Source organism: Equus caballus, chromosome 4 (genome assembly GCF_041296265.1).
Source record: "Equus caballus isolate H_3958 breed thoroughbred chromosome 4, TB-T2T, whole genome shotgun sequence".
Classification (NCBI taxonomy): domain Eukaryota; kingdom Metazoa; phylum Chordata; class Mammalia; order Perissodactyla; family Equidae; genus Equus; species Equus caballus.
This window is the reverse complement of record NC_091687.1, coordinates 86,177,413-86,199,633: the sequence shown is the minus strand read 5'-3', so window position 1 is coordinate 86,199,633 and position 22,221 is coordinate 86,177,413. Positions and strand designations below refer to the sequence as shown.

The 22,221-nt window shown below is 36.3% G+C and overlaps 1 protein-coding gene across 5 annotated transcripts in view; it reads left to right on the top strand.

Moving 5' to 3' along the window:
* Nucleotides 1-22,221, top strand: part of GRM8 (glutamate metabotropic receptor 8) — a 710,606-nt gene that overhangs the window by 549,516 nt on the left and 138,869 nt on the right. For all 5 annotated transcript variants that reach the window (XM_023639611.2, XM_023639609.2, XM_023639610.2 and 2 more), the window contains exon 8: nucleotides 15,983-16,119. In XM_023639611.2, coding sequence (XP_023495379.1) covers nucleotides 15,983-16,119 — 137 coding nt within the window. The remainder of the gene's footprint in view (nucleotides 1-15,982; nucleotides 16,120-22,221) is intronic.

The window sequence follows — 22,221 nt, the reverse complement described above, 5'->3', positions numbered from 1 at the left end:
TATTTTTCTATAAATAAATCTAGGAATTGTGTAATAGAACCTTAATTTTCTAAATTTCCTTCTGAGGGCAACTTTGGTCATATCCTCAGGTTTTGAAATATATTGTCATCTATAATGTAATACTCTATAATTTTAGTTTTCTCTTTGACTCAAGAATTAAGTAACATGAATACTTCATTCTTTTTTCTAAATCTTTAGGATTTTTTATTTTCATCTTACTTAGTATTGTTTTAATTTTTTAATCTTTTTGAAACTTTGTTAAAAATTTCAAATTTTATTGAATAGTGGTCGGAGAATCTCAATTAAGATTTCTACTTTATGATAATTCTCCATATTTTATTTTTGGCAGAAGATAATCATTTTTTTGTAAATGTTTCATATATATTTGAAAATAAAAAATATTGTCTAATAGTTATTGTTTTCATCTGTTTGATAGGTCAGTTTCTGAAAGGCGTCTGCTAGTCAGACTATACTTTTATTTTTAAGTTTATTATAGTTTTTTACTTATACATTTCACTGTTTCTTTTAATTATGCTCCAAATTGTTATGTGCATAGCATAGAATGAAAACACCTCAAATCACCATAGCAACGTAGACAATTCACATTTATCACAGTGGTCTAATATACATTGACAGTTTGTGTAATTACAGAAAATAAGGTCCATTATAAATAAATGATTTGGTATCATTTTACGTAAATTATTGTCAGAAATGAGTAGACCTCTCCGAGTTGATATTTTATCCATTTCTTTAGACACTTTGGTGTCTCTTCCTATAGAGCTATCTGTATTTGGTTGGCTCACAGTAATTCTGCAAATATTAACAAAATGTTAATTCTGAAGTACATTGAAAGACTGTACCTTAGTGATATTTCAAACAATGAATTATTACAAAAGCATGCATAACCCAAGATAAAAGAACAATTTGACATTCAGCAAGAAATGAAATAATGTCTCAGCTAGTAAAAGGTGAATTTTAGCCTTATTTTACTCTTCAGAAGAATCTTCATAACAAAAATGTGAATTACGCTTTTTGGCTTAAAAGTATAATGTGATTCTAATCCCAGACAGTTATATGTTATAAAGTGGGAATTCTGAAAGAAGGTTGACTAATATAAAATCTAAAAATATACAGAAAGGCTGCTTTAGAGAATTGGATGAAGGCAGTTCTGTATGTGACCCATTTTGTCTGGGTTCATGGACCTATAGGGAGGGTTTGTATTCTCTAAGGGCGTAATAACAAGGCTAAGTATAGCTCAGTTAATTCACAGAATTTCACAACAGTTAAAGCACTGTCTTTCAATAAACCCTTCCTTTTTTTATAGTTTTTAGTGTGGATTTCTCTCTTTTCCTTTCTTTCCTTCTTTTATTCAATATTTCTATCTTTCCTTCATTTCACTTTCTCCCTTTCTTCCTTCCTCTCTCCCTTTTCTCACTTTGTCTTTCTTTTTCTTTTTCTACCTTTTGGCTCCTTAGTTCATGACATAGGTTCATCATTATCCATGCAAGGTCCACTTTCATTTGTCTATTTAGTTAGTTAGTTATCTGTTCAGTTTAGTTAGTTATCTATTTAGTTAGTTAATTGGTTATTTCAAAGAATGTAATAGGCACCTATGAAAGTTCTCCCCTGCCCCCCAAAGCTAGTATTTGACAAAAAGCTATATCCAATTATATATTCCTATCACCAACCCATCCCCCATCCCTCCTGAGCAGTCAACATCCTTATCTTTTTTTTTTTGAGGACGATTAGCCCTGAGCTAACTACTGCCAATCCTCCCCTTTTTGGTGAGGAAGACTGGCCCCAAGCTAACATCCATGCCCATCTTCCTCTACTTTATACGTGGAACACCTACCACAGCATGGCTTTTGCCAAGCAGTGCCATGTCCACACCCGGGATCCAAACCAGCAAACCCTGGGCCACCAAGAAGTGGAACGTGCGAACTTAACCTCTGTGCCACCAGGCCAGCCCCCATCCCTATCTTTTAAAATAGATTTGTCTTGCATATGTATTCCCAAAAGCACAAAATTTTTAAAATTTTAGTCATTTATACTTTGTAAAATATATTTTTGGTATTTACTTTTTCTACTTAGTATTATATTGCTAAGATTCATCCATATTTATGGCTATCTCTGTAGTTCATTCATTTTGACTGCAGTATAATATTCCATTGTATGAATGTTCTATATATCACAATTGATTTATTCACTCTCTTGAGGGTGTTTGGGATGATTCCAGGTGAGTTCTACAAAACTTGCAAGGAAGATATCACAATTTTACACAAACTTTTGAAGAAAAAGATGGAATATTTTAGAATTTATTCTCTGTGGCCGCTGTAAACCCGAAACCAAAACAGAAAGGACTTTATAAGAAAGAAAAATTATAAATCCATCCCTCTCAAGAATATAAATGTAAAGATTCTAAACAAAATATAGGCCAATTAAATTCAATAGTACAAAAAAATATTGAAATCAAGTTGGATCCATCCTAAGCTTCCATGACATAATATTTGAAAATGTATAAATGTAATTCATTACAGTAACAGGTTAAAAGAAAAAAAGCTTATCTCAAAAGATGTGTAAAGGACATTGCTAACATTAAAAATGTATTTGTGAAAGCCATCCCACTGAGAACAGGAACAAGACAAGGGTGCCCACTCTCATCACTCTTATTCAGCATAGTACTAGAGGTTTTGACCAGAGCAATTAGGCAGGCAAAAGAAAAAAAAGGAATCCAAAGAGGCACTGAAGAAGTGAAACTCTCAGTCTTTGCAGATGACATGACTTTATATATAGAAAACCCTAAAGAAGCCATCAGAAAACTATTAGAAATAATCAGCAACTACAGCAAAGTTGCAGGATACAAAGTCAATGTACAAAAATCAGCTGCATTTCTATACTCTAATAACGAACTAACAGAACAAGAACTCAAGAATACAACCCCATTTACAGTCACAACAAAAAGAATAAAATATCTAGGAATAAATTTAACCACGGAAGTGAAAGACCTATACAAGGAAAGCAATAGGACATTACTGAAAGAAATTGAGAGTGACATAAAGAAATGGAGAGATATTCCATGTACATGGATGGGAAAAATAAACATAATTAAAATGGCCATACTATCTAAAGCAATCTACAGATCCAATGCAATCCCAATCAGAATCCCAATGACATTCTTCACAAAAATAGACCAAAGAATCTTAAAATTCATGTGGGGCAACAAAAGACCCCAAATAGCCAAAGCAATCCTGAGAAACAAGAACAAAGCTGGTGGCATTGCAATCCCTGACTTCAAAACATATTACAAAGCTATCATAATCAAAACAGCATGGTACTGGTGCAAAAACAGGCACACAGATCAATGGAACAGAATTGAAAGCCCGGAAATAAAACCACACATAGATAGACAACTAATCTTCACCAAATGAGCCAAGAACATACAATGGAGAAAGGAAAGCCTCTTCAATAAACAGTGCCAGGAAAACTGGACAGCCACATGCAAAAGAATGAAACTAGATCATTATCTTTCTTCATACACAAAAATAGACTCAAAATGGATCAAAGACTTGAAAGTAAGACTGGACACCATAAAACTTCTGGAAGAAAATATAGGCAGTACATTCTGACATCAGCCTTAGAAGGATCTTTACAAATACGATGTCCACTCAGACAAGGGAAACAAAAGAAAAAACAAACAAGTAGTACTTCATTAGACTAAAGAGCTTCTGGACGACAAAGGAAACCAAGATCAAAATGAAAAAACAACCCACCAACTGGGAGAAAATATTTGCAAATCATATATCTGATAAGGAGTTAATCTCCATAATATATAAAGAGCTCACACAACTGAACTACAAAAAAATAAACAACCCAATCAAAAAGTGGGCAGAGGATATGAAAAGATATTTTTCCAAAGAAGATAAACAGATGGCCAATAGGTACATGAAAATATACTCAACATCACTAATCATCAGGGAGATGCAAATCAAAACTACACTTAGATATCATTTTATGCCCATTGGAATGGCTATAATCACCAAGACAAAAATTAATAAATGTTGGAGAGGTTGTAGAGAAAAGGGAACCCTTATCCACTGCTGGTGGGACTGCAAACTGGTGTATCCACTTTGGAAAACAGTATGGATAGTTCTCAAAAAACTAAAAATAGAATTACCATATGATCCAGCTATCCCACTGCTGGGTATTTATCCAGAGAACTTGAAATCAACAATATAAAGAGCTTTATGCACCCCTATGTTCACTGCAGCGTTATTCACAATAGCCAAGACATGGAAGTAACCCAAGTGCCCAACAACTGATGATTGGATAAAGAAGATGTGGTATATATACACAGTGGAATACTACTCAGCCACAAAGAAGACATAATTGTCCCATTCGCAACCACATGGATTGACCTTGAGGGCATCATGTTAAGCAAAATAAGCCAGACAGAGAAAGACAAACACTATATGATTTCACTCATATGTGAAATATAAACAAAATTACAGACAAAGAGAATAATTTAGTGGTTACCAGGGGGATGGAGGGAGGGTGGCCACACAGGGTGCAGGGGCACATTTATATGGTGTTTGAGAAATATTACTGTACAGTTGAAATTTCACAATGTTGTAAACTATTTAGACCACAATGAAAAAATGTTTGAAAAAATGTATTCAGGGACCAGCCCAGTGGCGCAGCAGTTGGGTTCACATGTTCTGCTTCTCGGCAGGCCAGGGTTCGCCAGTTCGGGTCCTGGGTGTGGACGTGGCACTGCTTGGCATGCCATGCTGTAGTGGGTGTCCCACGTGTAGGGTGGAGAAGGGTGGGCACATGTTGGCTCAGGGTCAGTCTTCCTTGGCAAGGGGAGGAGGACTGGCAGTAGCTGGCTCAGGGCTAATCTTCCTCAAAAAAAATAAAGTATTTATAATAAAAATATTAGTACATTTAGAATGAAAAGGACTTTCTTAAACTCATAAGAATCACCTATAAAAAGCCTGGATCAAACATAATCCTAAATGGGGAATGTGGAAAATATTCTTTTAAAGTTAGGAGAAGTAGAAGGATGTCCACTATTGCCACTTCATGGAAAAACTGTACTGAGGGGCCAGCCCGGTGGTGTAGTGGTTAAGTTCGAGTGCTCTGCTTCCACAGCCTGTGGTTCATGGGTTCGGATCCTGGGCGTGGCCCTAGCACCACTCATCAAGATATGCTGTGGTGGTGTCCCACATAGAAGAACTAGGAGGACTTACAACTATGATATACAACTATGTATTGGAGCTTTGGGGAGAAAAAAAAAAAAAAGAGGAAGACTGACAATGTTAGCTCAGGGCCAATCTTCCTCAAAAAACAAAAAAAGGTAATTCCTCAGCAGGCTCAAAAAATTGTATTGAAGGTCCTAGATAGTGCAATAAGAAAAGGAGAAAAAAAAGACTGGAAACATAAGAATTCTTAAAGGGAAAATGAAATTATTATAGTTACTTGCAGATAACATGATTCTTTATGTAGAAATTTAAAAAATTAGAGATAAATCACTAAGTATAAGAGAGTTTTGCAAGGGTTTCTCGACCTCAAAACTACTGACATTTTGAACTGGATAATTCTTTATTGTGAGTGGCTTTCCTGTGCATTGTAGGATGTTTAATAGCACCCCTGGCCTCTTCCACCAGTCACCAGTAGTACCACTTCCCCCATTGCAACAACCAAAAATGTCTCCAGACATTGTCAAATATCCCCTGGGCTATAGGAGGTGATAAAAATCACCTCTAATTGAGAACCCCTGGGCTAGATATAAGACTAATACAGAAAAAAGTCAGTTGCATTCTATATACTAGCAGCAAAATAGTAGATAATATAATTTAAGACACTATTTACAATAGCATCAGAGAATATTAATACAAAAATGGTTGTGCTGTGAAAAGAAAATTATAAATTATATTAAGACTTACAAAAGAAAATTTAAACACCTGAGAAACATCTCATGCTGATGGATAGGAAGATATCGTAAAGATATCAAATCTTCCCCAATTGATTTATAGATTCCATTTATTTTCCAATCATAATCTAAACAAGATTATTCATGGAACTTAATAAAATGTTTCTGAATTTTATATGGAGGAATATAAAGCAAACAGAAGTCAGAACACTTCTGAGAAAGAAGAATAGGGAGTAGGGACTTGCCATACCACTATCAGTCTTACTATGAAAATTTGGTAATTTATATAGTGTGATATTAGATCAAAGATAGACAAATGGATTAATGGAATAGGAGAGACAGGCCAGAAAAAGACCCATTTCTCCACATAACTTGGGTATAACGGGGAAGTATCTGTCCCATCAATTGGAAAAGGAAGGTATTGATGAAAAAACAATTATCAACACAGTATGGAAAAAAAGGTGAAATTGTATCCCTACCTCACACCGTAAGTCAACTATGGATGGACTGAAAATGGAAATGTCAAAAACAACATTTTAAAACTCTTATTAAGCATTCATTATAAAAATTGGTAACTTTGATGATTTTAAATCCAGTTAGCAAAAGCATCTTTCTTTTTTCAGCAACACATTGGACTAGATAGTCAGAGTCCTCCTCCTAGTTTGCCAAATTTGAAAAGACAGAAATATATGTACACACACATGCGTACACACACACTTCTCTTTCATAAATGTACTAATAATCACTGTTAGAAACATAGTGATTAATTAATAACTTATAGTGGAAGTCATGTATATGAATAAATATATACAAGGTATTAAAAACCCCCCAAAAGAAACAATAAAGGGCTTAAGTTGTTCAAGATAAAGAGAGATTTTCTGCCAGGGAATGAAAATATACTGAATTCAGAGTATTGCAACATTTAGTTTGCTCCCAAATTCCTCTTTAGATGTATTACATAATCTTACCTAGTTGTTCCATATTCTTTTCCATTTCTTTCCTTTAACCAAACATTTGATATTTTAATAGTCTCTCCGGTCGCTTTTCTTATAAGAGATTTTATTTAAACCTCCTAATTCATCTGCTTCCCTGAGATGTGTATCACTAACTAATGGATCTTTTCTTATTTTAGAAGTTCAATCAGCTTATTTGAGTACTATCAATACAATTATAGGTTGTATTTCTACTTCTCAAATAGTGCTGTTCATTATTCACATAATGATAATGACGCTCTCCGTTCTTCAAGTACCTTTAATCCAAGGACCGTAAAGACATTTCTACAAGAGAAAGTACTTTTGTCAGTTCAGTTTCCTGATGGAAAAATCAGGAAGGAGGTTTGGCTCAGAGAATTAGAAATGCCATTCAACTACATTCCTTGACTTATTTATTTCATATACCAAAACAGCTAAAGAAAACCAGTTCAACCCAAAATTCCTAAAAGTGGCACATATTTTAATACTTTAATTAGATTTTAGGAAAACATCCAATTGAGTGAATACTTTAGCAAAGGTAAATGAGCATGGATACTATACAGTGAAATTCTAGAGAATGATTACATATTCTGCATCTCAGCTTTGTGTTATATGTATCCACATTGCAATAACCAGCATTAACTCTAAAGGAGAATCTGAAACAGTTATCGATCCATGCCAATGTCTTTGATACTCAGCAATAAAACTATATCATTCTTAAAGCTTTATAATATAATATGAAGTAAAGCATTCATTTCCACATTCAATACAATTTAACTTATTCACTTAATAACTTATTCATTGGGAACCTACTTTTCTAGATACTGGGGCATTATGATTGTCTGCTATAAGAAGTAGACTCACAATATATAGTGGTTCAAAGGGATAGAAGTTTGTTTTTAACTCACATAATAATACCACATGGATGGATAGATGAGCAGGTTAGTGATGCAGACCTCCTCCAAGCACTCATGCAGGACTCCAGGCTAATACAAGCTTTGCCATCTTTAACGTGTAGCTTCCCAAGTTCCCCAGCTTGTCATTTCCATTCTAGCCACCTAGAATGAGAAAAGATCCCAGAAGACCACTTAGGAGGCTTTTAATGAGCCAGGCCAAGAGGTCATACATATCGTTTGTGTTCACATTCCATTGGTAGAGCAAATCATTTGGCCACACTTAACTATAGGGAAGACTGAAAATGTAGCTTAGCTATGTGCCCAGGAAAAAGAAAATGTGGATTTGGGTACTAATAATCTGTGCTACACATAGAGTGGTGAATGTAATGGAAAAATGCTCCACAATCATGGAACTTAAAATCTAACAATATATAGCAACCAGGTAAATAAACCAAATATGTCAGATACTTGTAAATACTATGGAGGAAGTAAGTAATGTGTTTAGTAGTGAGTGACAGGGAGCGGAATCAGGCTAATTTAGATACAGTGATCTGAGAGGACCTCTCTCTCTGATGTTTGAGCTGGGAGATGAGTGATGAGAAGGAGCCAGTCATGCAAAAATCCAAGTGGGAAGAACATTGGAGAGACAGAGAGTGAAAAACAAAAGGCCTGAAATAGAGCGAACTTCATGAGTGTGAAGAGGAGAAAGGAGCCCAAGGTGGATGGAGTATAGAAGTGAGTTAAGACTGAAGAAATAACAAGGCCTTAAAGGCCATGAAAAATGTTTTATGTTTTATTCCAAGTGAAATGGGAAACTATGATTTTAAGGAGAGGAGCCATATGATTTGATTTGTTTCAAAGTCTCACTCTGGCTGCAGGGCTGAGGGTGGATTGTTGCTTCTCCCTGGGAGAACAGGGCACTGGCTAAGAATTCAAGAGAGATCATAGTACTACCTTGGACCAGTGTGGTGGAAGAAGAAATGGAGGGGGGGAGGGGGAAATTCTGGATATGTTTTGGAGATAGAACCTGTTAATGCATTAGAGTAGGCTTTTGTTTGTTTGTTTGTACCACTGGAACAGTTTAGATTTTATTTTAGGATCTTATCTCCAGATCTGGCACCTGCTGAGCCCTGGGTCAGTCTTGGGTGGATCCACACCTCTTTAGGGGAGAAACTAGTGAAAGAAGTTCAGTCCAGGAGGTCAGATCAGAAAGGTTGAGCAGTGGACTTCTTCCACAATGAACAGGGGTAGAACAGCGACTGCTCAAATGATTTGTTGCTTAGACCTGCGCTGTTTAATATGGATGGCCGTGGAGCACTTGAAACATGGCTAGTTGGAAGTGCAATCATCTGTAAGGATAAAGGGTACACAGGATTTTGAAGACTTAGTATGTAAAAAAAGTGGAAAGTACCTTGTTAATATTTTTATATTGATTATATTTTGAACTTATAATATTTTGCATATATTGGGTTGCACAAAATGTATTACTGAAAATAATTTCATCTTTCTTCTTTTAGTTTTTTTAGATTTCTTTAAAAAACAACTTTAGATTTACAGAAAAATTGAGCAGATAGTACAGTTTCCAAGTTTTACCCCCCCACACACAGTTTCCCCAATTATTAACATTTTGTATTAGTGTAGAACATGTGTTATAATTAATGAACTGATATTGATACATTACTATTAACTGAAGTCCATAGTTTACTTTCACTCTTTGTATTTCACAGTTAGATGTGGGGTTTTACCTTAGGTTTTGACTTGATTGAATGATGGACAGTCCTCAGCTGCTTACTAAGAGGGCAAAGACTGTGAGGAACATGTCTGGAAATGAAAGTGAATCACGTGTTGTCTCTGGATGAAGTGTAAGATGATTATCAAGCACCCAAGTGGAGACACAGGTTATTGAATAAGTCTGCATTCAGGGCTAGATGTATAAATTTGAGACTCAGCAGTGGAGGTTAAATTTCAGATTAAAATGGGTTGAAGAATAAATGGGAAATAAGAAATGGAGACAGTGAAGACTTCTCACTCAAAAAATTTTGTTTTATGGGCCGGCTCCATGGCCGAGTGGTTAAGTTTGCATGCTCTGTTTGGGTGGCCCGGGTTTCACTGGTTCGGATCCTGGGCACAGACCTAGCACTGATCATCAAGCCATGCTGAGGCGGCATCCCACATCGCAGAACTAGAAGGACCTACAACTAGAATGTGCAACTATGTACTGGGGGCTCTGGAGGAGAAGAAGAAGAAAAAATATTGGCAACAGATGTTAGCTCAGGGGCAATCTTAAAAAACAATTTTGTTTTACTGTTAAGGTGAGCAGATAAATGAGGTAGTAGGGTTATTAATGGGATTTGTTTGCTTGCTTTTTTTAAAAGATGAGAACTTTTAGAACTCATTTGTAAACTGAAGGGAATGCTGCAGACAGTCTAAATATGTGATGTAAAAGAAAGAAAAGATAACTATGGCACTGAAAGTGCATGGAGGGTGACAGCAATGTTGGCTACACATTTGAAATCTAAGGTCAAGAATTTAAAGTAAGACCGGACAACAAGGTCAGATTAGGGAAGCAAGTGGGCACCGAATGTGCAGAATTTAGGGAAGGACTCCCCCTGAGAGTCGTGTGTGAGGCATTCGCCTCCCTCAGCCTAGTCCTGGCCTTGCCAGACAGTAAAGTTTTACGATTTTTCAAACAATATTCAGCTGCTTGAGAATATGCAAAGAAGATGTACTATTGAGTTTAATCGTGATTGTGCTTTGGCAGAGGATTAAAACTGGACAGAGAGAGAAGTATAAGCGAAGGGAACTTGCAAGGCAGATCATAGAACTTACGCAAGAATAGGAGGGAAGAGAAACTATTATGGGTGAAGTATAATCAAAAATTGGGGTGATAAATGAATCAGTGAATTTAGAGGCTCATAGAATTGTTACAGTGGGGCTGGAAGGTGGTATCCAGAGAGTAAAATCTGGGAGATGATGTAGTTACTGGGCAGAACAACTTTCAGAGTGTGACCATGATAGTGAGTGGAGAGATGCATGGAAGGAATGATAAATTAGAAGGGAGAAAGTCAGCTAATACAGAGGCCAGGATGTTGAGTCATCCAGGTGGATGGTGAGGACTCCAGAAATGATAACAGGAATATGGATGGAGAAGACTACAATGAGTCAAATGCTAAAGTCTTCAATGAACAATGGCTGAGTCGCTGACATAATCTGACCGATTCCTAAATAATTAAACTATAATATGATTTCAATTCAAATGTATGGTTCTGTTTATTGATTGTAATAAATACTTGATAAAATAAATTGAATAAGGAAAGGGAGAGCATGAATAATTGAGATTCTGTTAAAAATGCCTGTTTCTTATGGCATTTTGGTCAATGAGTTAAATCTCATATATCCATTCTTCTTCTAAGGGTGCTAAAAATTACTAAATTAACTGATTTCATTTTAGATTTCTTAATTTTTCCTGCTTACCCAATAGTGCAGATGGTTATGAATAGGAAAATGGATGAAGTTTTGGTAGCAAGAAGGAGGAAGGAAAGTAATAAACTTGACAATACACAGAATGGCTTACGCTTATAAATATATTTATAATATTTGCACATAAAAGTGAATGAATTATTCTTGCATTACATTTTGCATTGTGGAAACAAGAAAATGTAGATCAAGGGAGCATAAGTGTAGGCAAAGGAGTGGATAATGATGATGATATTCTCCATTTATTGCACACCTTTGCACACCTGTCATGCACTAAGTGCTTCACATGCATCATCTCATGTAACCCTTGTAACAGCCCAGGGAGACTGGGGTTATTATGCCTCCTTGACAGTTGAGAAAATAGGCTTAGGGAGGGTAACTTATCCGGATCACCTGCGTAATGAACAGAGCCAGAAATCAAACTCCAGTCCCTGAGTCCCAAGCCTGTACTCTTTCCCAGAACAGTATTCAAAAGAACCAACTTTTTCCAGTAAAATATTCGTTGAATGTATCATTTTTCTTGCAAAAGCACATTGAAGTGTTTGATATACCTAGTAATAAAACTATTTTTTTCCACACATTTCTTATTAAACAGAACATGTTCAAGGAGAGGTGTAGACTCTGAGAGCAGTACCTGACTAGGAAAAATTACCTCACAATTCCATGTTGTTTCCATTTCTCCACTAGTGCATATGGATGAAAAGTATCTAAAAATATTAATGCACTCCATAATTTCTGAAACACCTAAAGTGCAGGGTGGAAAGAAACAAAACAAAAAAATTTGCTGGAGCATAATTTATAGTATAAAATATAGGTCTGAATTTGGCCTAATCAAATATGTATATATGTATGTATATATATTTCTTACCTTTGTTGTTAATAAACCGTAATAAAGTGATGGATATATTGAGACATTTGTCAAATTTGAATTTTTTTTCTGGAAAAATGCTACTTAATTCTGTTTTCCAGGGTGAACAGTTTCAGTACAAAGGGTGATCTTTTAAAAAAATAGGGCACACTTGGAGAAATTAGTAAACAGCATGGCGCCTCATGGCTACTGAAGGGCGTTCTTTGTTACTTCGACCACAGTGCCAGGGAAGTCATTCAAGATGAGCCAATATGCAATGGAGTCAGCTCTTCATATGAAAAGGTTGAAGTAATTCAATTGCAAGCCTAGCCCAACTTCAGAAATCAGATTCATAAAACAAGTTGTGAGAGTGGTTTCTAACATCACACTGATAACAATGTGGAAGGGACTGATTTGGTCCCTTCATTTGTGAATATGAAAGATGAGAGGTGGTATAAATGAAGTTCATAATGTTATGAAGAGCGTTAACATTGGTTTGCTTGGGATCATTAAGGGATGCCTCTCCTATGCATTATTGTAATTTATTGATTGCTCACACAATATCGAGCACTGTCTTTGGTGCCATTCCTACAAAATAAGAGATACACTCTGCCTTTATTAAGGACACCATAGTTTTGTGAGGAAGCCTAAGGTTTCACCCAGTGTCGAGCATGTAGTAGGCTCTCAATAAATATCTGTTAAATGAAAGGGTTGATCCGGTATGAGGATGAATAGTGAAAGTGTGTGGAGTGTAGGGAGTGCTATGACAGAGCAGGATAGGACACGAAAACGCACCTGGGCCTCTGCTCCAGGTTTGGAAGATCGAGCTTCTATAGGTGTGACTTTTGAGCCACATCCTGAAGGAATTATGTAGAGAAGAAGGGTTAGGAGGAAGGAAGAAGGGGACTTACAGAAAATAACATGCAAAGACAGGATGATGAGAAAGAGCATGGTGAATTTAGACAAGTGGATGTTAGGTACATGTGGCATTGTGTTGAAAGAGGAGAACAGAAATTAGTAAATGTGACTTCAGGAAAGCCATATATACTCACTAAGAGGTTCATATGTTTTCATGCAGACACTGCATCTAAACACAGCGTTGCCATAAAAAAATAAAGGAAATATGAGTTAATACTTATATAATGCTTATTATGTTTTACATATATTTTTATTTACTATATTTTACATATGCTGATTCATTTAATCTTCATCTATCCCTCTGAGGTGGGAAGTACTATTAACCTATTTTAAAAATGAGAAAAGTGAGGTACAGGGAAATCAAGTAACTTACCTGAGATCATGCATCTAAGAAGTGACACAACTTGGGTTTGAACCCAACGATATGGCTCCAAAACCTACACACCTAACCACTTTAGTATATTGCCTCTCGATGTAATGTAAAATTTAGTGTAACTTGCTATTAGTCATGACATTTGAAGTATCTAAGTTGGAGAATTATTATTTTTGTGACAATATGGCTCTTGCTGACTTGCTTTCCAATATACTTCCTCAAGTTGGAGAAGAGATGTAGCAACAGCTGGCACACTAGGAATTATGTATAACTCAGAGTACATTCATGAGACTGTGTTCCACAAGTGGTATTCTATTCTGGGTAAAATTCTTCTATTATGATAAAAAAAGATTGGGACTGCACTTGTAGGGGATAAGGAGTCATCAGTGAGGGATGTGACAACATTGGGGATTTTAGTTAGAGAAAATTAAATATTCTTTAATTGGGGAAAATATGGCATCAGGATTTTTTGAAGTGGTATATATATATAAATGTCAGAAATTGCTGATGACATTAATGCGAAATTCATAACTGGTATTCATTTTTCTATCCAGGAATCTTTTTCCAATTTGAATTTCCATTATCCTTTGCCTACATGTCACTTAAAGAACTCTCAACATCCTATCTATTACTGTGTAGTGGTGTATGCGGAAAATACCTGTGGGGTGAATAATAATAGTATCTAATTGCCCATGCATTGTTCTAAGCCCTTGACAACATTTGTTCATTTAATTCTCATAACAACTCTATGAGAAAAGTGTCATTATTACCGCCCTTTTTCAGAGGAGGAAACAGGATTTAAAAGTTAACCTGCTCAAGATCACTAGGAGTTAGAAAAGGTTTGGGTAGGTGTGGCAGATGGGTTCCACTTGAGTATCTAAGGAGTAGCTAAGGTAGTACTAGTTCCTTGGAGAGCGCCTATTTTATTCCCCAATTTCCTATTTCTTTTTTGATTTGTATATAAAGTCATTTCCCATATGAACTAATAATAATAATAATTTAAATGTATACGGCTCTTTAGGACTTCCAGATATGTTCATATTCATTGTTAAGACCATATGTGACAAGTAGAGAAAAAGAAACATATGTACGTTGTGGAAATGAACAAGGAAGCAGAGTTAGCATAGATATGCAGCTCTTGACTCTCAGACCAGTGCTCTTTCCTCATGCTGTGCCATCTCTTGCAGCCTCAGCAGTTTTTGCAGTTGCCAGGTATCTGTGGTCTCATCAGAGACTTCACACTCTGTTCAGATTTTAGGAAGATTCCAGATAACAGAGAACAATAGACATCTCTCCATTGAATACTAGGAAAGTACCCTAATTGCCGCTGTATGACTCTGATTGTATTTATTTGCAAGTCATTTTTTTAAATCATTCATTTTTTAAGTTAAATGTTTTAGAATTTTGTGATTATTGGTTTTAGTTATATAACTCTACAAGTAGAATAAGAAACTCATTAAAAGGTGGAAATATATGGAGTTATACATAACTATTTGTAATATATATTTTTGGAGAGTACAATACGGAAAAGAGACAACAAGAAGGAGAAACTTTCTAGTACAGTATAGAAATTACACCATATATGAATGAGAAGGAATTCAGGGAAGGGGACTTGCAGAGAGAAGATAGGACAAAGAAAAAGGATTGGTGTCAGGTGAATTTGTCAAGATAGCAAAGAGTGATCCAAGAAGATGAAGGGGTTGCTAAAGGCTGTTAGAGCAAAGGAAGTCTGTATAGATAGTGAGGTTGATGGAACAAGAAGACACTGGGGGTAGTGATCCCTTTCTACACTTAAACTTGTGATCATATAAAGGTTAATAAGAGGGAAAGTAAAAGTGAGCAGGAACTATTAAGAGAAAAGATGAAAGCTTCCAAAAGAAATGGGACTTTAGAAAAGACTACATTTCTTGCATCCTGCTGCCCTGCCACTATTACCTTCCTCACAGTGCATCGGGGGAACTTTTATGATCTGAGCAGAGTTGGGACTTTCCAGTGGTCACTGCCTCATCCATTGAGAGGTTCCCAACAGCAGTCCTCAGTGATATTCTCTTGGGCACAGGTAGCAGAAGCAGAGGCTTAGAAGAGAAATTGAATGGGCAACTGCTTCAGAGTGGAGTTGAAGTCAGAAGAAAGTAAAATTCTAGGAACTCTAGGTGGGCCGTTCTGCTACATTCTCAGTTGCTGTTTGCAGTTCATATTGTACAATGGCTGTTATGCTTCAAGACATTTACGCTCTTCTCTATTAACTGTCATTCTCTGTAGCCAGTATTGAATATTCAGCCTATCAACTTTTATTTATTTAACCATTATGTACATTGCCTGACTTGGATACTCATCAGTTACTTTCTAATGTGCATAATAAAGCATGTCTTCTTCCTGTATGTATGTCTGGGTCTCTTTTCATGGAAAGGATAGTGTGCTATCAGGAATGAACTTGTATGGATTACAATCTTCATATCTCTTACTACACACAATATATTTTTATCTACCATTCTTTCTTAGACAAAAGGAAACCCATTGGGCTATCTTGCTAAAACTTTATTAACATTGTTTTCTAAACATTTATAGGTAGTGCTGGGACACCTGTCACTTTTAATGAAAACGGAGATGCTCCTGGACGTTATGATATCTTCCAATATCAAATAACCAACAAAAGCACAGAATACAAAGTCATTGGGCACTGGACGAATCAACTTCATCTAAAAGCAAGTATCCATATAACCGCCCATTAATGTATATAGTTCTCAGAGAGGAATGCCTAATTTTTAAGTATATAATATAACTTTTGTTAGAATAGATTTTCTTGTAAATAAATTTTCAGAAAATGTATGATTTGATCCTTCTTTCAACTGTAAAATTTTATGGAAAGTCTTAAACATGTGTAGAGAAATCTTCTGATATCTGTAGGGATTTAATGAAAGCTCTTATTATCTTTTAATTGATTATATACCTAGGGAAATTTTGCCCTTTTCTGAAAGTCTTACTTGTTCAAGTGTTTGTACACTTTGTGTGTGTGTGTGTGTGTGTGTGGTTGGGGGGAGTGGTGTATGACAGAGTATGCCATGAATTATAAAGTTAGGGCTTAAAATAAGTGTATTTCACCTTTGCCACATTGTAAGGTGAGACCTATGGCTACATCTGATTGATGGAACTGAATCATCACCTGTATTTATATTACCTCTTTCAACTGCAACAGCAGAGAAACTTGATGTATCCAAAAGTGATGTTCAGATTATTTAACAGCCCTTAGGTCTGCCTGCTGTCCCTATCTACCTCTGGTGCTGTCAAGGTCAAAGGCCGTATGAAGATGACTTGGAGATCCCAGTCCAAAGCTGAGTCCCAGGGCCTGGAGGTGGTGCCAAAGGCCACAGGACTTTTGCCTGCCTGGGTGTCACACTGCCACCAGGGGCTCTTTTTCCTCACACTGGGATCTGGTAGGGACCCGGTGGGTGTGGCACATTGGACGGCTGCGAGGTGGAGGAGCTTTATCCAATGTGCCTGACTGGCGATTAGCCCTCCAGAGGGGCTCTCCTAGGGAAGGGGTCTTTGGGGGCTCTGTAGAGAGTTGCCTGGTACCGGCACCCACCAATTATAAGGGCCTCTGGAGCAGGAAGCCAATCTTGAACTTGACAGATAAGGGAGGCCCAGGAAATCACAGGGCACAGGGCTAGAGGTGGCCGTGGGGCGGAGGGTGTAGGACTGGTTGGGGCAGCATCTGTTTACCACTGGGTAAGGAATTATTTCACATTTTAGCCGCTGTGGTGCCATACCAACGCACACCGGCTTGTTTGGGTCTAGAGAAATAGGGAGCATGCCCTGTAGTCTCAGCTAAGGACTGGAGTTCATTCATACAGCATCTCTTCTACATCTGTAAGGCAGGACTGTTTACAGGAACCGAGAGGCCAAGAAATCTCTACTACGGCAGTGTTTCCTCTACAGGCAGTAAGATACTTTTTAAGTGCTTCAAATAAACTAGAAACATATTCTACTGTTTTATTATTTTAATGTGTATTTCACTCTTTTCTCTGATGAAAGTATCTCCTCTTCTTCATTCTCAAAACTATCATAACACTGTGAGTGTTAAATTCATTTCCTAAATGAATAATTAAGTTCATTTCCTAGCTACAGCTCACCCTAGCTAGAAGGTAAAAGCTTATGACACACATGAGGTTGGGGAGAGAGATCATTCTTGTCTGTGTGCAACATGTCTGCATGTGCTTTCTTGGTTTTGAACCCCCTCGAAAGGCACTAAAAATTTGGTATTTTTAATACATTTTTCACTTCTGTGCATCCAGTATAGCCCTTGAAGTGATATGTTTGTACAGCACCAGTCACCAAAGTTCTCAGCAAAGAAGCAGATGATGAGAAATAACAAAACTAGGGTATTTATGATTTATTGTCTCTGAAGTGGCTTCCTGACAGTTGTGAGAGTTCTGCATTCAATAACCACAAAGACGGCTTATATTTCCAACTGTTGTTGTACATGTAAGACCACATATCTACAGTTTACTATATGTAGCAGCCTGATGAAATTTTATCCACTGTTCCACAACTGAAATTGACGTTTATTGAAATGGCTTTGATAACTCTACAGATTATTGATACAAATATGAATATCAATAGCTGTTTAGCAAAAGCCCTTTTGAAAGTAGACCTATGTGAAATGAAATAATTAAACATGACAAAGAAAATTTGACAAGGGTTAAAATAGGGAAGCTGCTTTTTATCTGACTTTTCTTAATGCCAAACTGCCTATTGTATTCTCATGATTAAAGATTTATGTAACAAAATTCAATGGTTGAAAGATATGTTCACTAATATATGACACCAAGATAGCTAAAATAACTATACACACAAATACACACACACTTATCTCTCTACATATGCGTGATATATTTATTATAAAACTTCGTATTGAATCTCAAGCTGATCTTTTATGTACATTTAACAGTGCATGAAAGTTTTATGTTTATTATTGTGTTTCGTTCATAAAATATATGAAAACAATTTGTAAAGATTATTTCTCATGCACAGTTATGATCATTTATAACTAGATAGCAGTGGTAGCTTTACTGAAACAGAGAGAATGCAACTCCCAGAAGAAAAGAGAGTGAATTAGATGATGGGGAGAGGTTAAAAGTCAAGGGTTGAATTCTGGAGTTTATCAGGATAAACAGAATGACTATTTCTCCTTGAGAGTTGAATCAGTCACTTGCTTGAAGGTAGAGTAGGGGATGCTTGGAAAGCAACTGATTTGTTAAAATTCTGCTTAGAACTTACACAAGGCACCAAAGAAAATTCTTTGCCTCTATTTTATCATATGTAAAATTGAAACATCAGTAGCACCTACCTCATATGGTTGTAATAAGAATTAAATGAAATAATAAAATAAAGCATTTAGTCCAGGGCCTGGCACACGTGAAATCCACAAACATTACCTGTTGTTAATCCAGTATCTCATGATGGTATATGGTTAGTGGGAGGTCTGATAAGGAGCGTGATGAATGGAGACGTGAAGGTCCTATTAGAAGAGGCACTTGAGTTTGCTTTAGAAAGTTCAGACAGAATCTCCACATTTAAAATGCTGACCATTTGTCCCCACAGCTCGTTGTTTCTGCTCGTCTTTAATATTGGCCTTAATACTTTAGAAAATCTATCTGCACTTAAAAAGTAAACTTTATGTGATGTAAATACATAGTTTCCTTCCCTATGGTAGCATGTGGCTAGGTATTGCCACCTGAGCAGTTAATCTTCAATGGATTTGATAAGTTCATGCTGTGCACATACTCTGTGCTAAGAGTTGGGACTAAAGTGAGTTTGTGGGCCCTGCTCTCAAGGTGCTCACAGTCTAGGATGAGAGACAGATGCTCAAACCCAGAATTCTAGAGCAACGAGGCCGGTACACTGATGAAGGTGTGTGCATGGTTTTGCAATGGCAGCTTAGAGAGAGCTTCCTAGTCTGGCCTGACAGCTGGTTGGGGGTTGTTAAACATCAGAGAGGGTACTCTTCCCCATATGCTCCATCTCCCCTTATGCTATTAAACCAGATTTACACTAGATTTCACACTCTCAATGGAAAACATTTATCAGCCAATTATTGGACTGAATTCTGCTTATTTTCAAAGAGCCAGTTTTTCTGGCTGAATTCAACCATAAAATAATCTTGTACACAGAGAGTGTATAATTAAGCATATATGTATGCAACAAATTTGCCCTGAATGTATCTTAGCACAGTAAAAGAATTTTTATTTTATATAAAGTAGGTTTTTCTGGAAATATGAGGTGTTTTATTTCCTCAAAAACATTCTTTTTATCATTCCAAATATTATTGTTCCTTTTCATTTTTTATGGAACTAACATATGTTCTTAATTTAGCAATTACAATCAGTTAACATAATTGTCTATTTTGATTTAGGTATTCTATTCAATAATCTCAGTCCACGCATGAAGGGCGTATTGTCTTCCTGAGAAGGAATTTGCACAGTTAGGTCTCTCCATTTTGTTAGGCTGATTCTCTCAAGAGACAAGTCGTCTTTATTAGTGATTACAAAACGTATTATAACCTAGAGGTTCAGAGTAAACAGCAGAGCCTGAACTTTGGAAAGAACAGCCATATGCTGCTTTGAGTCCACAGGGAGAAGGTGTATCGAGGTTACTGGATGAGCCTGAAATAACTCAGGGCTCACATTTTTGTGCTTCCAACTAGAGTCACTCCTTTTGCATTACTGGAGGAAGGAGACATAAGTTTTTGCTCATTTTGTTTCTTCTCTTTTTATTCAAGTAAATAATTTGAAGATAAATAAAAACAGTAAAAGATAGTAACTTCACAAGAGTGCCTCTACCACAATTATTAGTGGCACAGTGTCAACTGGAAAGGGTAATTTGAAGGAGAAAAGTTTCACTGACCCTGATTTAATTTGGAATGGGTCACTCCGTAGATGAGTGTAACTCCTGACAAGGTACTGAATTCTGAACCTCAGTTTTCGCATCTGTTAAGTGGGGATAATAAGTACACTTATTATGAAGATTAAATGTATTGTAATATAGTGATTGAAAACAAGACCTCAAAGTCAGAAGAAGATGTGTGGATTTCAACTTTCCATTCATGAATCTTATAGCCTTTGGCACATTATTTGACCTCTGTTAGTCTCAAGTTCTTATCTCCGTGGAAATCATCATTACTACTTCATAGAGTTCTTGAGATGATTAAAGGAAATTGCATATACAAATATCCTAGAACATTGCCTGACACATATTTAGTGCTAAATGAATATGGTAGTAATAGTTCTGTTTTGCCAGTATACCCAGCCTACTACAGAGGACCTATAATGGGCATTTAAATCTGAAATTCCATATATGCAAAATCTTTTCTGCCTTTATCTTGATATTCTGAGTAGAAAGTAACTAAAAAGAAGTGCCTACACCATGACAACTTGTCTGTGCCTGTACAATAAGTCCAAAATGTTTATTTTGTTATAAAAAAAGTAGGCTCCATGATTCCAATGCTTTGGGGACAACCAGAAACATAAGCAAAATTTCTCGTGCAAATTAGCCCCATTAAATCCGTATTTGCTTTGTACATGTAGTATAGTATTTATAACATGATACTTTAACTGAATACATATCTTTGCCTATAGATGGTCAGTCATATACATGCTATACTTGGGATTCCTCAACTTGCTTGGAATACAGAAAAGGAGAATTTCTGAGTCTCCTCGTTTACCTCGTGGTTTGACTGTTTTGGATAAACATTGAAAGTTTTTAACCAAAATCATTAGATTCTTTGATTTCGTAGAGGAATTGCTTTCCTATAATGAAGGATATTGAAACAGTCTTGAAGTAGGGATGGCTTGAATGGAGTTGAAACAGTGCTGGAGGGGAAACTTGACCCTTTATTTTCTTTGACTCTTAGGAGTCATGCAATTTCTCTTTGCATCTGTTTCTCCATTTGCAAAGTTGCCAGCATTTGAAAATGCTTTTTCATATTATTGTCAGTGCATATAAAAAATAGTTCACCCTATGAGACAAGCGTTATATAAAGTACTCTCTTTCCTCCAAAACATGAATGTGAAGTCAGTTCTCTCAGAACTTTTACTACATTCCAATAGAACTTAAAATGCCCCACTGGGTCCTGCCTTTACTCTGTTCTGAAAATATTTTGTTCTGCTTCCTTTCCTTGCTACAAGATGATTCATTGTCAAATCTATGTTTTTGCTTATTAGGTGGGAATTTATTCTTTGCAAAAAAAGGTCATTTTTGGATCAGTACTTATATCTCTGCTTATGAGAAAACAAGCGTTTTATAAATTCATGTTTTTGACACATTGAACAAATGTCAAGGTGATTAAATTTTATCTACATTCTTGCCAAGCCCAGACTAGGTGCTCAGGAAGTATTTGTTGAATATGTCATGAATTATATGCTGATAGTTTCTAAATACTGACTGAATATGGAGCAATGATCCAAGATTATTGATTAGGAAGTACACTTGTGCACAAGATTTTTTATTCAGTGCTGCTCCCTGCCAGCCAGGATGCTAAGCCCTTGAGGAGTTCAAGGTTCAATAAGATAAACTTCCAGATATCAAAGGATTTACAATCTGTTAAAGGGAACGGTGTATTCAAATTCAACTACAATAAAAGCATAATTAGACAAGTACAGATTAAAGAATAAACTATGAATTCAGAACGTGTAATGGTTACCTGCAACTACGGGATCTGGATAAAGTTTCTTGACAGATGAAATTAAAACTGGATCTTAAATTACTTTGGTGGCTAGAAATGGTTGGAAGAGTGTAGAGGCCATGAA